At 26.2% G+C, this 12,751-nt stretch overlaps 2 protein-coding genes across 6 annotated transcripts; one reads left to right on the top strand and one right to left on the bottom strand.

Moving 5' to 3' along the window:
* The first annotated feature begins 607 nt into the window (after nucleotides 1–607).
* Nucleotides 608–6,311, top strand: APC7 (anaphase-promoting complex subunit 7). Its single transcript, XM_015519284.2, has 10 exons — nucleotides 608–1,151; nucleotides 1,226–1,448; nucleotides 1,568–1,749; nucleotides 2,194–2,303; nucleotides 2,367–2,553; nucleotides 2,617–2,823; nucleotides 2,891–3,001; nucleotides 3,297–3,428; nucleotides 4,411–4,685; nucleotides 5,858–6,311. The coding sequence occupies exons 1-10, from the start codon at nucleotides 1,083–1,085 to the stop codon at nucleotides 6,099–6,101; spliced, it is 1,740 nt and encodes a 579-aa protein (XP_015374770.1). The 5' UTR covers nucleotides 608–1,082; the 3' UTR covers nucleotides 6,102–6,311.
* Vps39 (vacuolar protein sorting 39) lies at nucleotides 5,395–12,350 on the bottom strand. Of its 5 annotated transcripts, none has more exons than XM_015519280.2 (17): nucleotides 11,685–12,350; nucleotides 11,531–11,622; nucleotides 10,950–11,105; nucleotides 10,784–10,890; nucleotides 10,514–10,720; nucleotides 9,082–9,262; nucleotides 8,766–9,019; nucleotides 8,182–8,311; nucleotides 7,991–8,115; nucleotides 7,805–7,930; nucleotides 7,519–7,741; nucleotides 7,029–7,412; nucleotides 6,808–6,956; nucleotides 6,460–6,738; nucleotides 6,298–6,392; nucleotides 6,177–6,242; nucleotides 5,395–6,097 (listed from the first exon to the last, which is right to left on the bottom strand). In XM_015519280.2, exons 2-17 carry the CDS (start codon nucleotides 11,598–11,600, stop codon nucleotides 6,055–6,057), a joined length of 2,595 nt encoding a protein of 864 aa, XP_015374766.2. In that variant the 5' UTR covers nucleotides 11,601–11,622; nucleotides 11,685–12,350; the 3' UTR covers nucleotides 5,395–6,054. The 5 variants fall into 5 exon arrangements, with proteins under 5 accessions (XP_015374766.2, XP_015374768.2, XP_015374767.2 ...); XM_015519282.2 differs by having other exon boundaries at nucleotides 11,531–11,616; XM_015519281.2 differs by having other exon boundaries at nucleotides 11,531–11,704; nucleotides 11,773–12,350.
* Nucleotides 12,351–12,751: the final 401 nt, after the last annotated feature.

The following is a 12,751-nucleotide window of genomic DNA, read 5'->3' as shown; positions in this document are numbered from 1 at the left end:
GCAACGATGTTTATTGTTTGCATTTAGATGGATGCTTTTCGTACTAGCTTTTCACCGGAAATATTGATTGTCTCACACTTTTAAGTCATTTTTCATTCCATACTCTTAAGACTCGTACTAATAAGGTCTAAAAATACATTTAATCTTAACATTGGAATATAACTAATCATGCAAGCAATACCCCACCACTCAAGTATAGTTGTGAGAATAATATTAATTATTGAAAAATCAATTTATTTGTTATTCACATAAATGTTGATTCATTTAAAATATTTTATTGTAATTTTACATAACATATTGTTAGTTCATATATTATATAGATCTAATTAGTATTTTATATTATTTGTACATTTTATTTATTCTCGAACGATTGTTATAATTATCTTACGTTGAGCTGGCCAGTTTAAGCCTTTGAGTAAGGTAAGTAATTGTTTGCAATTATGTTGAAATTTGATTTACGCGGGAATTCATATTATACTATATTAATTGAATGATTACCACGGGGAGCGCTACAAATTCTCAAATTCATAAACGTCCTCGTTAACAATTATTGGACCTTAGATCATAATAAACTATAATATTATGGTATATGATCTAAGTATTGGACTTTAAATTTGTTTCGTTTTGAACATAATATAATAAGATTTCATTTTTATTATTATATAGTGATAACAGTAGTCATACAGATAACAGCTTAACAGCATGTCACATTATAATATGTAAATGCCGTATTAAGCCGTTAATTGTTATTATTTCATTTATATTGAATAGTTTATTAACTGTTTGTTACGTTAAACTATTATTCTACTATAGTTAAATAGTTTAGTAGTTTACCAAAGTTGTTTTTTTTTCCAGAATTACCTTTTCCTCAGATTTTTTATTGTAAATTTATCATATTGTACCTACTTATTGTTTATTTTATAATACGTCTTAAATATTGTATTTATATTTGTTTTTTTTTTTGGATTTTTACTTCTAACCGGTAACTGTAATAATCATTGTACACATAATTAAGTTTAATCCTGCAAATAGTTTTTATTGATTAAGGCAATCCAATACAGAGTTTTATATTATTTTTCAAAATGAGTATGTTATTTGATCAAATAAAATTGTTACACAGCCAAAAATTACACTCCAATGTCATAAAAGTGGTAAATTTTAAATTATCTGTTGTATTATTAATTTTCAACATATTGTTTGGTAACACATTTTACTTAAATTTTAGGCAGAAATGGTTTTAAAAGTTAGTGAACACACAACTGATATCTTAACAGCGCCACACAAATTCCGTGTAATAGCATATCAGGGCGATTCACATTACTCTTTAGGCAATTATCGTCAAGCAGAAGCTGCATATATAACAGCATTGACATTTAAAGAAGCCTGGCTTTCGGCAAACCCTCCACAAACTCCATATGATGGCGCAAAAGATCCTATGCCTGTTTTAGGTTAATATGTTTAACTATAAATTATTATATATACCTATACATAAGTTTGTATTTTGTAGGTATTTAATTTATGAGTGAGTGTATTGTTAATTTAAAAAAATAAAAAAACTGTTTTTCAGATATTAAATATCAACTGCATTTATGTTTGGTAAAATTAAAAGATAATAAACAGGCATTAACTGTCTTACAATCGATACCGTCCAAACAGAGAAAAACTAAAATTAACATGGCTATAGCAAAACTTAATCATCAAATGGGCAATATTGTTCAAGCTGTTACTGCTTATAACAAAGTTTTAAAAGTAAGTATCTGAAATATCTTGTAATAGTTATGTTGTAAGTATTCTATAAACTAGAAGTTACATGATTACCAATTTCTAGTCATTTTAACCCCAGTAGAAAATGTTTCCAAACTTAAGATGTTGGCTATAGGTATTCTGAAAAATGTCCTAAATATAATATGTCTTATTTTGTATTTTATCCACACAGTAGTTGTATGACTAAATTCAAATCAAATTTTAAAATCAATAACTATACTCTATTCAGAATAAGAAAGGCGACCTGTTTTCGCAACAGTACACTGGTCTAATGCTTTTCTCACCAACTCTGGCTTGCATGGTAAAGCCATGTGTTTAAGTTAACCTACTGGTACATTATTTTCTGAATAGAGTATATTATTATATTGTTTTGCTTAGAATCATTAGCTAATATTATATACATAGTTTAATTCAGTTTTAATTTTCAAGGAATGTCCATTGGCAATTGAAGCAGCTGAAGGACTTTTGAGCTTAGGTGTTAAAGGAACAGAAGTGAATGCTATGATGTTAGAAATGGTTGGAATTAATGGACTTGAATGGTTAGTATTTAATAATTAATATTTGGAACTATATCACCTATTGTATGTGTATATATTTTTTAGGATTAGCGGTTGGATAAAAGCCCATGCTTATCTGTTTCAACAGACTGAGTATCCTGCAGCAATCACTACATTAAAACAGTTGGATGATAACTCACCTTTATGCAACAGTAATAGATTATTAGTAGCTATAGGAAGGGCATATTATTTTTATGGAGATCGCAAAAATGCACTTATTTACTTACAAAGAGTTAGTTACAGTGATTACTTGTTTGATTTTGTAAAATATATTTTATTACAGTGTATTTTGTAGGCTTACAGGTTAAATCCACTTATGCAAGATGGCCTTTGTACACTAGCAATGTGTTTATACATGGAAAAACACAATAGAGAGTTAGAAAAATTGCTTCCAACAAGTTATACAGATGAATCATCGATTGATTCCCATATGTGGATAGTTCTTGCTTTTGTGTGTTATAGTAATAGTAATTATTCTAAAGCTCTGTGCTTAGCACAAAAGGTATTTATAATGATTTTTAAATAAATATATCAATTTACCCTACATCAAGAATTATGTGTTTTTATAGGCTTGTTCTGTTGATCCAAAAAATATTGAAGCACTTTTGTTACACGGAATGATATTAACAAGTATGAAAAAGTATTCTGATGCTATTTTACAATTCCGTAAAGCTAATGATGTATGTAATTAAATTTTCTTTTTCTTTTTTTTTTTATTTATATTAAGCCTTGGCGTCAAAGGCCATTGGCGTTAGTTTACAATAGGTTACATAATATATATACAATTATTTACAGGTTATATACAATTTATAAGCTTGGACTTAATTATAAATGTTATCAAATGATTAATATTGTTTGGGTGTAGGACTTCTGATAAAATGTTGGATACACCTGCTTCCCGTTTGTCCGTTTCGTATATGCGGCATTCGGATTTCTTTTTTTATTTAGAATTAATATGTGTCTATTATTTCTTAGATTGCTCCTTATCTTTTCGATCCGCATAAAGGTATGGTAGATTGTTATATAGCATTGCATAAAATGAGAAATGCTGTAACTGCTGCTAGTAATTGTTGTAAACAAATGAACAACCACCCAAAAGCACTAACAGTAAGTATTAATTTATTTACCTATTAAATATAATTTTATTTAGTTAAAAAATAAAAAATATTTAAATGAACATTAAAAAAAATTTCATTTTCATATCAATTTTCTTTCATATTTTATTTTACTCAGAGGTTGAAAATTTATTCAATTAATATCAATTTCATTATTATTTAACACTCATCAGTTCATGTTTAACTTTATTAGTGTTGAGTGAATCAACCTATTATAAAACTAAAAGATAATTAGATTAGAAAATTATCTGTGTTTGTGTTTTATACAACTGTTCAATTTTTTAGGTATGTTTTACACATATTATATAGCGTATTTATAAAATGCTCATAGCTCATTTAAACTGAATTATTGTAAAACAAACCCAAATACAACACAGATAATGTTCCTACTATCAAGTTGTATCTACAAGGTCTATCCACTCTAATTTTTCAACTAAGTTAAACATTACCTCCTGAGTGTAACTTTGGTATGTTATGCACTTGTAAGGAGACCAATAATGCCGTGTAGTATCCTCTTAAGTAAATATTTATAGAATTCTAGTGATGTGGATTTTCCATAAAAAAAATTTATGGTAATTTAGTAATTTTATCAAACCTATGGTAGAATTGGTAAAGTTTTATTAAAATTCAGTTTTTAGTGTACCTATTGAATTTTTTCACTATACTATGTATAAAGAAGGTTATTATAAGTATCACAATAATTTGTATCATGTATCTGTCATTATCATTTTATAAAAATCCTGATTTGTGTTATAAATTATAACTTATAATCCTAATATCTCGATAAAAAATACAAAAACATTCAAATAAAGTCGTTACTTAACTGTTTGAATGGTAAAAAAAATGTAAATCGTACATTTTTTTTGTAAATATACTTTTTTGTTAAAATTTTATGAGACTCACATCACTATAGAATTATTTGCATTTATAAATTTATCCTAATATATGTCATATAATTCATATTTATTGTTTAGTTATATGCATCAATACTCATGAAAGATCCAATGACAGTTGGCAAAGCAAAAATACTTTTGGAAAGAGCATTGAATGTTGATGAATACTATCTCCCAGCAATATATATGATTGCTCAGATATTTGAACAAGAAGGAAATTTCAGTCCAGCTGTTGCTGTATTGCATAAGCAAGCATTAGATCAACCGACTTGTAGATTATATCAAATGCTAGGTGACTTAAGTGTCAAACAAAATCAATTAGAAAAAGCATTTGACTTCTATTATTCTGCACTCAAGTAATTAATTTGATTTGTATGCGTTTAATTTCAAACATTTGACAATCCTCCTCATAAAACATACATTTTTAGGTCAACATAATTGATAGAGAAATAATTGTTCTTACTATAAAAGAAACTTACATTGAAAAAGAGATGTAATAATGGTATCAGTTATGTTGGCTTTAAGATTTTTATGCAATGTTGCATCCATAAGCTTAATATAAATATTATCATGACAAGATAGGTCAGAGCAGTGGTTCTCAACTGGTGTGACGCGGCACAAGACTGTGCCGAGAGATCGACTAGGTGTGACGTTAGAAGTTTTTGATATTTTTAATTATGCTGGTAAAAATATTGAAAACAGTAATTTATTTCATTACATTTGTGTTGAGTTTGCCGCAAAAACTTGTGATGTATAATGATGTGCCGTGAACCAAAAATGCTTAAGAACCACTGGGTTCGATTTACAACAAAATAACTTGTTTAGTTATGTCAATCTCTTAAATCTTATGTGCCACAAATGGTTTATCGGTTAATGTAGTAATTATTTTCACCTGCTCATGATTTATTAATAAAGTTAGTTATATCATGCCCCAGTCTGCTTTTGTATTTATGCAATGATCAAGTTATTTTATTATTATTATGCTAACATACACAAAATCCTCAATGTATAGATATTAGATACATTGATATTATTTTCTTCAAATATTTATGAAATTAAAAATAATTTTGATGGAAAAATAAGTAACCTAATTTATTTTTATTGGTCAGGAAAATTATTTGCAGTTTGCACCTTATAGAGCGAGCTGCACTTAATTAAACCACAGTATTGCTAGTCGCTCACATATTTTTTACAGTTATTCAATATTCTATTAGTTTTTACATTAAATATTATGTTTTAATAAATTTTAATAATATGACATTCTTTTAAAAAAGTATAACTAATTTTTAATTCTATTAATAATTTAAATAGATATTGAATACTTAATGTATAAATATAAAAACATAGTTAATTAGAATATTTCATCAGATAACAATAGGGTTTCTTTTTATTAATTATTTTCTAAGATTGATGTTATATAAACATATTCACTTTTTAAAATACATATTTTTATTTAGATTTTATTAAATAAAAAACTTATTTTAGAAAATAAAATTCACATAATAATTTTTTATTTGTTTTTTTTTAGTCTCGATCCTAATAATAAACGAGTTATGGAGAGTTTAGAGAGTTTAGGAAAACCGTGTAATACTTCAACAGCTACATCTGCAGATTCGACTGGACCCGTTTTAAATGGGTCACTCCTAGATGCGACATTTAGTGGTGTTAATAATGCTGAAAATGAATCAACGCCATTCAATAATGCTGTACACGAAGAAGATACATTTATGGATTCAGATCATGAAGGGTCTGGATCGGACGCATCCATCTAATTGTTTATGGCAATTTAAGTTATGCAAATTAACTCAGATATTATAACTAAGTTAAGTTATTACTTATTGTCTTACTGATCTGCCTTGTGATTATGACATGAATAGTGGACTATCTCACCGTTTGGGCATCTAACAAACGCACTGAAACATAAAGATAATGTATATTTTGTTTTTATTATTTAATTAATTAAAGTACCTTTGATTTCCAAATCGTTTTTTGCATACTCTACAGATATTGAATTCCGTCAAGGTAATATTTTGTGACTCGTAAAATATTCTCTGTTGTTGAATCTAACAGGTAATATTAAATATTAAAATTTCAAGTACATAGTTATTAAATAAAAAAAATAATTTTTACTTTTAAAAGCTTAGCATAAAGTAGTCCACGATTGACTTGATAAAGTCTTCTATCGCCAATTGCTTTGTCCAGAGCAATTACTAGAAAATTACTAATACGATGAATAGGTATTTCATTTGGTAACACTTTTAATACATCTGGAGTAGCGATATCAGCAGCATTTTTATTTAAAATTTCTATAACTTTCTCTAAATTAGGTGCTGGTTTTGATGCACCCCCTAATCCAGCTAACCAACTATCTGGAGGGTCAATAAGCAGTCTCAACAATATTACGTAAATCTATAAATAATTTTTTGAATGTAAAAACAAATAATGTATTATAATTTTTAGTTGTTTCACTAAAATTACTTGATCACAGTTTTCATTTTTTGATTTATAAACTTTATCACAGTACTCAATCGCTCGATTAACATCATTCAACACAGTGACATACATAGACAAGACTTGTTCATGGCGACCTAGTTTACCCAATACTATAGCACGTTCTTCAAAAAATCCTGTTACATTATATTTTATAATAGTTAGAGATCTATAATCGTAAAATACTATCAAAACAATTTTAACATTACCATCTAAAGGAAAATGTACCAATACTGTTTCAGGAGTATAATACTTTGATTGTTCTAAAAATTCCAAAAGTTTTATTTTAGTGTTATGTGCAGTTTGTTCATCAACCTGCATTGACATGGTGTTGTATTTTTGAAGCTTTTCTCTATATTGATGTATTAAAGCATTATGGCATATAGCATTGGTATCATTCCAAATGTGTATTACATGTTCCAGATAAGGTATAATCAGATTTTTGTGATTTCTAATTAAAAAATCCAATATTTTAGGTCTAGGTAAGTTTTCTACTTCAGCAACATCTTCTGTAAATATAGTAAGTCCTTCTTCTGGATATTTATTTAATACCCAATCAGAAAACTGTAGAATGATATCAATATTATTTGAACCTATTATGCAAATATTTGAAAATTATAAAATGTATTTAAAAAACAGCTGATAATATAATAGTTAATAATAACTAATAAACATTTATGGTAGTTAATCAGTAATCACCAATGTTTTGTAGGTATTGAATAGTTCTTTCAGGTCCTTTGAGATTAGAATCTGAGTCATCTGACTGCTTTTGTAGGAGTTCCAATGCTTTACTATGTAATCCTTTGGTTTGATACAAAATTATTAATTCACTGTATTTTTTATACTTTTTTAATGTTGTTTCAGTTTCTAATAAATGACAATGATTAAGTCTTAAAAGAGGCGCTATTAAAGCATCATTAGTCTACAACATAAAAATGTATAAATTATTAGTTTGGTCATTATATTTTGTAGCTATATAACTTACTTGTAAATAACATTTTAGAAGCGTAGTGTCTATTATCTGAAGTAACTGTTCTTGGTGATTACTATTTATTTCAAGAATATCTGATTGATTTTTAACATTGGGTTCTTTTAAAAGTTTGAATCGTACCTAAAAGTTAAGTTTAAGTCTTGAAATATAATTAATTTAATTTTATATTCATGTAATTACTTCGGTTAAGTATTCAATCAATGCGACAATTTTTATTTCCATTTCTTTTTCAAGTATTTCTTCTCCATAATATGAATCACTTTGTGGTAATAAATTTGGAAATAATCTGATAACATCATAAGGATCTGTAGAATTTAAATTAATATTGCACTATGATGAAGTTTAAGATAAGAACTATATGACTTTCATACCAGTATTTAACTTCAAAAACTCTCTCATGGATTCTTGATATTTCTTTTTTTCAAATAAATCATTGGCATATAAGGTTCTAATTTGAGATACATTTTTTTCTTTATCATCAACTGATTCATCAGATATATTCTATATTTCATTATAATATGTTAAAAATATAAATATGAAAATATGATTTATTGACAACAATTTAAATTATTACTTAGTCAAAAAAATATTAACATAGTTTTTATGTGCTGTAATAAAATTACTATATCATGATTCATGACTGACTACCAATATGTTATGAAATTATTTAATTTGAAATATAGTTTATTATTATTAATTAGAAGAAAGAGTATACACAACAACAGTAGTCAAAGGGTTAATAGATATTCATCATTTAAAAATTAAATATGTCATAACTCATAACTATTAACAGAACTTTTAATACAACATAATATAGAGTCACTTGTGTTGACTAGTATTAGGTATTTATCACAAGTCAAGAAAAATGCACCAAATTTGTAAGGAAATAAATTTCATATAAAATGTATTATTCTATGAAGAACATATTTCAGTAATCTTTATAGTTAATACTTACAGCCAATTTTAACGCAAGTTGAAAATCTTTGTCTTCAAGAAGTCGTTTGATTTGTTTAGCAAATGGAACTGCTTTTAAACAGCAGACATCCAACATAGATGAAACATAAATCAAACCATTTTGACAAGAAAACATATTCATTGTTTTAGAAGCAACTGATATTACTTGACGTGACACTGAACTTTCAATGGATTCTATAGTTTGTACATACAACTTATCATTTATACTTGCGATTAAGTAAGGTTCATCATATACTGAAATAAAATTGTATTAAAAAAATAATATTCATATTCTTAAATATTTAACTTTTACTCACAAATAATAGATGGTGTGTCTACCCATTTAATAAATTGCTGTTCAGCTACATCATTTGTTGTACTCATAACAATAAAATGGGAATCTTTGACAACACCAAACATTGTGTCAGATATTTTAGTTATAATAGGTTCTTGATTTTTTCCAGTTAGGAACAAAGGTTTTACTTGTTCCATAGTAACCTAAAATAAATACAATTAGTAAGGTTCAAATATTTTTACACTACTGAGTTTAACATAATCAGAAAACATCAAGTACCACTTTTTATTTTAAAATTAAATTCTCCAGTGTTGCTCAAACCGGTTATATGACATGTCACTCATATTATTTTTATATAATATACTGAGCCACTAAAGGATCTTATTTTTAAATAATAAATCATATTCACTGATAACAATTGAAAATTTAACTATAATTTATATATGTATAATTAGCGATAAATAAAATGTATACTGAAAGAGATATGATTATTATCTTTTTTATTGCTATTTGTTAAATTAAATTCTTTAGACCTACATAAATAACACATTAACGCCTATAGAATATAAAATATAGTAACTGGCAAGCCAATAATAAATTATATGTTCTAAAATTTAAAAGATTTTTTATTAATTTTTATAGTTTGCCTACTGTCTACTTTGTATCTACTTTAAAATATAAATATATCTATCTAAATTTACTCTTCCATTAATATTAAATGAATGTTCTAATTCTATGAAATAGGTGCTTATAAGAGTTTTTATTTATATTTGAATGATACAATTAAGTTTTTAATAATTATAATACACTTTTAGGAATTTATTAATTTATTAGTTTTGTTAGCTTAACTGATAATGTATAGTTTTAGAATGTTTAAATTTCCAATTACAATCTCGGTGAAGCTTATTGTTATTTTTCTATGATCTTTTTGTATAAAGAAATATAATTAGCTTTCCTAAATAATCAAAAATTATTTTTTCAAGCTACAAAAATATTTATTAATAGTGAAGTAAAATATCAGAAAAGTTATTTCATTTGTATCTTTTCTTTTGAGTTATTCTTACTCAAACTTACTGTAACATATTTTATAGTATATATATGTATATATATATATGCAATTTACGAATTTATGTGAAACTTTTTTGGACAATTTTAGTATATGTATGTTTTAATGTTTAATTATAAAATAATAATACATTTATTAAGCAAGGTCCTATGATTATATGATTTTAACTATCAAATATTTGCATTAATAATTATTTACCAACTGATAATTAATATTTAATTCATATAATTTTATGTAAGATTTTATTTTGAACAAAACTTTATGTATATTAATATTTTACAAAACAGAATTTTTCTTATTTGTACCTTAGTTTAATAACTTAGTGTTGAACTGTTAACGACTGATAAAAAATATGTATTAGTACAGTTATTAGTATAAGTAAACTTACATCAAATAAGTAGTATTCATTTTTACAGCCAATAACTACTGTTTGATCACACCATACTAATGTACGAGGTATATCTGGTAAGTCAATATTTTCAGAATGCTCCAAAAAATCTTTTCCTTTCCAATAGTAAACTTGCAATTGTCTCTTAACAGCTACACAGAGGCGAACTACTGTGTTGCTGGGATTACTTTGCAATCCATCAGGAGTCTATAAATATATTTAATTTTTTTTTTGTGTACATATGTCATTTATTAAATTTAAATTATTTACCTTCACATTTACAGTAAAAGAACTAGCACCTTTCGTTTTTTGTAAGCCGGTTGTCTTCAAATGTATTACTTTATCTCGAGATACATCAAGTACACTAACTCTTTCATCTAAAATTTAATTAAAAATTTAAAGTTAAAAAAAGGTTTATAATTCAAAAGTTAAGTACCTGATAAACAAATAACTATTTGACATTCTGATATTGCAGTTAATTGTAAAATAGGTCTTTTGCTAAATGTTTTATTACAGTCAACTAGTTGTACTCTAGGACTGGTAGTATACAAAAATATGTGGCCTAAACGATTACCAACCAGCAAATAATTATCTAAAAACAAAATAATATAGTTAATTATAATTAAATATATAATATAATAAAATATATTTATAATATATATATATAATAGTATGGTCACAGCATTCATATTGTCTGTTGTGAGGTTACCTATTAGTATAAGTTCATAAATTATGAATAGTTAGGATTACAATTGGAAGAAATATTTATACATTTGTGTAAGAACAACTTTTATAGGAAAAATTAAAGGCAAGAGTTTATTCAAGCAAATAATGTAATAATGTAATATTTTTAACAAGTGTGAAAACAAAAAGACTAAAATATAATGCAGATTTATGTAAATCATCAAATATGAAAAGATGAACACATATCCAAAAATCATAATAAAGATGGAATAATATTCAATGGAAGTAATAGATTTATTTTCAAAAATTAAAACTTGTGATGAAAACAATTACCATAAGCAGTGATGCTTTCGATTTGAACAGAATACTTCAACAGTTTAACAACTTCATATACGTCGTGCATTTTGAACTGTAAATCACTATCACTAGCATTCGTAAATCACAGGATTAATAATTTGTAGACATTATCTAACAAAGATTACCATACCTAGAATACCTGTAGGTCACCTATAATTTATCAAATATGAATTGGACTTAGAACGACATATTTATAATTGTAAAAATCAACTACTGACCGTATAAATATAAATATAAATCGACTAAATTCTTTTAAGTTAATAATAATATAGGGTATTAACTATTATTCAGTTTCCTAAATTCTAATATTAAACTCAACATTCTATCATTATCATTCTAATTTCTAACATGAGAAATCTAAATGAGAATAATGAGATATTGACGATATTGTATTAATAATTATAATATAATTTATATTTATTTAATTCTTGTGAATCAATTTACGATAACGTTGATAAAAGTCGGCGAGCAACGGAGTTACATCACTCCATGGATAGCAAAATTTTTTTATTTTGTTCTTCCATATATAAATTTACGATTTTCGCGGTTTTTCCATAAACATATTTTTAATTTTTAGATGACGGATGGCCCGCGTGTGTGTACATTATGCCAATATTGAATATGGTAATGATATAAATATAGAATGGCAGACTATTGACTCATAATATCGTTCGTAAATGTATGATAAACAGATTAAATAATAAAACTTAATGCGTCTAATCTATAATAAAACTATGTAATTTAAAAATTTTAATGGTTCTATTTAAATAGGTATTTACCGCAGGACTCGACTTTACAATAAACAAACTTTCTAAACATTTTATGTACATAATACATACCTACGCAATATAAAAGTTGGCGAAATCAAACGAATATAATAATATTACATTAATTATTATCTACACTGCTGCAAGTGACGCAGTGTTATTTATAATACATAGCAAGTTATTGTCATGTAAACTCTGTGGTAAACCAAGAAAGATTACGAATATTGATGAGCTTTCTCGTGCTATACCTACAACCAAGGAAAAAATTTAAAAAAAATGCATCCTGGCTATGGTATGTGCCCATACATCTGTTGTGCCTACTGCCTACACAGTTGTATGCTCATTGCTCACACCAGTCACACCGCACACGTCATGACACGGCACATTATTTTCTCGTCGACGTCGTTAAATACGGAAATATTCAGTATGA

This window comes from Diuraphis noxia, unplaced genomic scaffold (genome assembly GCF_037042655.1).
Source record: "Diuraphis noxia isolate RWA-SAM2 unplaced genomic scaffold, SU_Dnox_SAM2 contig0003, whole genome shotgun sequence".
Classification (NCBI taxonomy): domain Eukaryota; kingdom Metazoa; phylum Arthropoda; class Insecta; order Hemiptera; family Aphididae; genus Diuraphis; species Diuraphis noxia.
The sequence above is the reverse complement of the archived record's forward strand: the minus strand, read 5'-3'. Positions and strand labels throughout refer to the sequence as shown.